Source organism: Clupea harengus, chromosome 15, assembly GCF_900700415.2.
Source record: "Clupea harengus chromosome 15, Ch_v2.0.2, whole genome shotgun sequence".
NCBI lineage: Eukaryota > Metazoa > Chordata > Actinopteri > Clupeiformes > Clupeidae > Clupea > Clupea harengus.
The window spans coordinates 23,172,149-23,176,763 of NC_045166.1; the positions used below are offsets into that span (position 1 = coordinate 23,172,149).

A 4,615-nucleotide genomic window follows, 5' to 3' on the forward strand; every position below is an offset into this window, starting at 1 on the left:
TTACCCTTGGAACTGAGGCTTCGAAGCGAGAGTCCTGTCAGATCGAGACTTGCATTGTTTCAAGAAAAGGTTACATTTTGGCCCAACACTTCGACTTTTTCTCTCGACAGTGACAGTGACAGAGCCACTCGATGTCTTGCTCGGGCCCTGGGACATGATGATCTCCAAGCCCACCCCCACATAACGAATGAACTATTTCTTTATTTGACATGATGTTTGATGTGTATGCATGTTAATGCATTAGACCTTTGCATAGGCTAGCAGACATCGCTGCTCTGTCACCACTCATATCGTTTTTTGATATCATATTTCCATCGACCAGCTGGTATCCCTAGAGTGCATTCAAAGCCTTGGGAAATGAACCACTTTTCAACACATCTGGTTGGAAAGCTTCAAAGCTTTAAGACGCGTTTTCACCATCATTAGTTTACAGCTCGTTCCATTCATGGTAACATACCATTGCAATATAAAACTGCTGTCAGTGGCTGCTATAGGGTCTAGAGGGACCTCCACAGACGCAGAGGGAGAGTGTGAGAGAGGAGAGATGCAAACACCGGCATGGCTTTACAGAATAAATGAGTTATGTAACACAACATCATATTATATTGAAATAAACGGTATTGTCTCAACCTATATCTCGTTTGAAAATATATCGATTTACCACCCTAATAATTAGGGATGTGATTATACTTTTCAACGTCCACATACAATAGAGGCAATGTCAATGTCCCACAGTAAACAGAAATTTTGTTTTCGTAACATTAAAAACATGCAGTTTCACGTATGTTTTGCAGCTACCTTCCCTCTTTCCCCTCACGCGTCTGAGTGAGAGATAGCCGTGAGACTGGGGAGAGGCCCTCATGTAGTTGTCAGTCAGTCAGTCGGCTTGGCCCGTCTGTTGGCTAGCGGATGACTGACTGGTCCACACCCAGCAGATGCTCGAGCAGGCAAGAGAGGCTTGGGCCTGGGGAGGCGTGCTAGTGGTGATGGAGGTGGGTGTGGGGGGGGGGGGGGGGGTTGGAGATGGGTACACGAGACAGGCCCCAGTGGGGGTGTCACCAGCTGGTCAACCCCAGGATCCACGTCACGGGGGAGACTGATTAATACGGAGCTCCAATGGCTGCAATGGCTGCCAAGGTTTACTATAGACTCCCACCACCCCCCTCTAGAGTATTAGAGTTTGTTTTGGTTCTTTTTCCCCTTTCTTTTCTTTCTTTCGTATTTGAGACGGAGTTGCGGAGAGAGTCACCATAAAACATAGATTAGTTGTTGCCCTAAAAAAGATGTGTCGGCTGGGCTGATGGCGCCTGTAGCTGCAGTACTGATCTGCTCCTCAGAGGATTTGACTTGTCAGAAGTTGTGTTGTTGGCAGTGACATGAAATATAAAGTAGAGGCTTCCAGAAAAAGTAGTTATTCATAAACTAGGGTTTCTCAACCATCCACAACGATAACTTTATAATAACTTAATAATAACTATATTAAACTTAAGCTACAGTATGGCTACATGGACTCCTGTTTGTGCGACACAATGAATAATAAATGAATGAATAGTGAATCCATATTTAATATCGCCTTTGTTGTACTTGCATTGTTTATATTTTGCTGCCTTTGAAGTCCAATGAGAGGCGTTTAAAATGATTGTGTTAGGAAAGCTAAAAATGGCGTTAGAAAGTGACAGCATTAATGATTTGACATACGACATTTGAAAATGCGATTGGTGAATAGAGGTCACTGTTTGGCAAATATCGGCAAAAATATGACCAGAATTAGCCTTTTGTGACTAACGGGCTGCACGGTTAATCCCCAGTGCTATACTTCTGGGGCAATGGGCAATTTGTACTCATTATAGAGAATGTGTTGCGACCCCCTATAGAATGATCAACTTCAAACTCGCGTGGGACTGTATGTATTTGTGTCCCATTAGTTTGTGTGTATGTGGGAGAGTTGTGTGTGTGTCTATGTGTAGGTGTAGTTAGCCAAGCAAATCCGGCATCTTCTGATAGACATTGACTTCCCATGCTGCCTTGGCATCTCCTGGCAACAAGCAGAGCGACATGTACCACAAAGTGTCTACTCGAAATCTAGGCAGGATTTTAAACACGTTCACTGTATTTCATCAGATGACCTTGCTGAACTTGACCGTCTCCAGAAGCCACGCAACCACCTGCCAGGCGTGTTTCTGTCTCAGTGGTTGTGTTGGAGCAGGAGAGGGTCTTGGGTACTAAAGAAAGCGGGGGCATCGGGATATGTTAGCATTAGCCTCACACTGTCACAGACAATCCTCTCTCTCTCTCTCTCTCTCTCTCTCTCTCTCTCTCTCTCTCTGTCTCTCACCTCTCATCCGACCCCTTTTACCTCTACTCCTCTCCTTTTCCACCCTCCTCCTCCCACCCCTTCACCTGCCTTTTGATGTGCCATGGCTTGTAAGTGTCGGGGCACGGGCATCGTGTCCAATCAGCCGGTGAGATTTATGTGTCACAAGCCTTGAGTCGGGCGCTGCCAGGTTTCATTTCCCAGCAAGTCTATAGCAAAGGGGAGGGAGTGGTGGAGGCAGATGGGGCATGGTGGCAAGAAGGAGAGGGCAGAAGGCTGATAAGGGAAGTGGGGGATTGGAGGTTTGACTCTGGAGATCACCACATATCTGCGCCAATTAAAGGTTGTTTTTAAGTGGTGGTGGAGGGGGGGGGGGGGGGGGTGGAGCGTGTGTGTGTCTGTATGTGTGTGTATGTGCCATGCATGTGTGTGTACGACTGTCTGTGTGTGTCTATGTGTGTGTGTCTGTCTGTGTGTGTGTGTGTGTGTCTGTGTGTGTCTGTGTGTGTGTACGTAGCATGCATGTGTGTGTACGACTGTGTGTGTGTGTGTGTGTGTGTCTGTGTGTGTGTGTGTGTGTGTACGACTGTGTGTGTGTGTCTGTGTGTGTGCACGTGAGTGTGGTGGTGCCACTACTTACCATTGTTAATCCACACTGCTACTTAATGTAGATGAATGTGTCCAAATGTGTAAATGAGTTACAAAGTAATGTCATTAAATGGCACGTTGTTTCATTCAAAGGGAAATGACCTGCGGTGTCGTTGTGGCTTATGCACCTGGTCAGGGGTGTGGGGGTTTGGCCATTTGACTCTCAAGATCCCCACATATTTGTCCCAGTTAAAAGCTTGACTGGGAACTGCTGGCGCTGTGTGTGTGTGTGTGTGTGTGTGTGTGTGTGTGTGTGTGTGCGTGTGCGTGTGTGGCCTGGAAGCAGGAGCTGTCTGGTCTGCCCTGAAGCACATGCCTGTGGAGGAGTCATCATGGAGTTAGAGACAGAGAGGGAAAGAGAGAGAGAAAGAGAGAGCACCCCTCCACAACTATGAAAAATGAAATGTGAATCAGTCCCCCTGGGAGTTGGACGAGTTGCATCTCATTGCCAATCCTGTGCTAAGGAGACATCACCAAATAGCAGCTAGGCTACTTAATAATATACTGACTTACTCCAGCGCTCGATTCAAACAATGGATTTTTATGTTCTCTGAAGAATGTTAACACGAGTATGTTTCTGTATGTTCAACAGCTGTTATTTTGTGTGTTCCTGCAGATCAGTATTTTGGAGCGTCAGATCTTTGACTTCCTGGGCTACCAGTGGGCGCCCATCCTCACCAATTTCATCCACATCATCACAGTGATCCTGGGCCTCTTCGGGACAGTGCAGTTCAGACCCAAATACGTCACAGGGGTGAGTTTTTCCAGCCTGGTCGACACTCCTCAATTGCTTATAACAGGGCGTACGTGTGTGTTTTTATGTGTTTGTGTATATTTCTGTGTGTCTGTGTTATGTGTTTGTATTGTGTGCATGCATGTTTGTGTATTTCACTCTCTATCTGTCACTCTCTCTCTCTCTCTCTCTCTCTCCCTCTCTCTTTCTCTCACTCTCACATGCAACTCTGGTCTACACCTATACATCCTACTAGCTATGGCATGCATGGAAATCATTGTTCAATAAGTTGAAATGTTATCAACTTAGAACCACTGCACACCCACTTACCACTCACCACTGCATTTGCCCCCTGACCTTATTTTTGAGAGGAAATGTGATGGACTGGGTGGAATGTTTTTTGTGTTTTATTTTGTTCCATTGGGCTCTTTTACTGTATTCAAAACAGTTGTCTCAGGATAAAGGTATCAAACTGAACCTAGCACGCATTCGATTTCGGTATTACAGGCTTTCAGTGCTCAAATAAAAGGCTCTGAAAACGGGGCAGCTTTTCCTGTGAACTGGACTCAGGGTCACGTAAAAAAAAAAAAAAGCTCCAATCCTCTTTGCCTCCATCTCCACTCTGTTTTGAGATTAATGTTACCTAACACTTCCTCCTGACACGCTGCCGAGGATCAGAGTCAAACACTCAAAGTGTTTAAAAACAAATAAATACCTCTGAACGCGGGCGCCGGAGATCACCTTACCTACAGTGTGAAAGCCTGCCGGTATTTAACAGTGAGGCCGGTATGTGATACCCACAATAAATCAGCTTTCTGGCCGTCCATGGAGGAAGGAAAAAACACACAAAACAAAAATAAAACAGTCAGGAATAAAGTGTAATTTTAGGACTTGTCCCCCAGAACATAAATCTTCATGTT

The 4,615-nt window shown here is 45.7% G+C and overlaps 1 protein-coding gene across 1 annotated transcript in view; it reads left to right on the forward strand.

Moving 5' to 3' along the window:
* The first annotated feature begins 3,525 nt into the window (after positions 1–3,525).
* The window catches only part of nkain2 (sodium/potassium transporting ATPase interacting 2), an 85,475-nt gene continuing 84,385 nt past the window's right edge, over positions 3,526–4,615 (forward strand). The window contains exon 1 of the mRNA XM_031581240.2: positions 3,526–3,716. Within this exon, the coding sequence (XP_031437100.2) occupies positions 3,534–3,716 (183 nt within the window). The 5' untranslated portion in view covers positions 3,526–3,533. The remainder of the gene's footprint in view (positions 3,717–4,615) is intronic.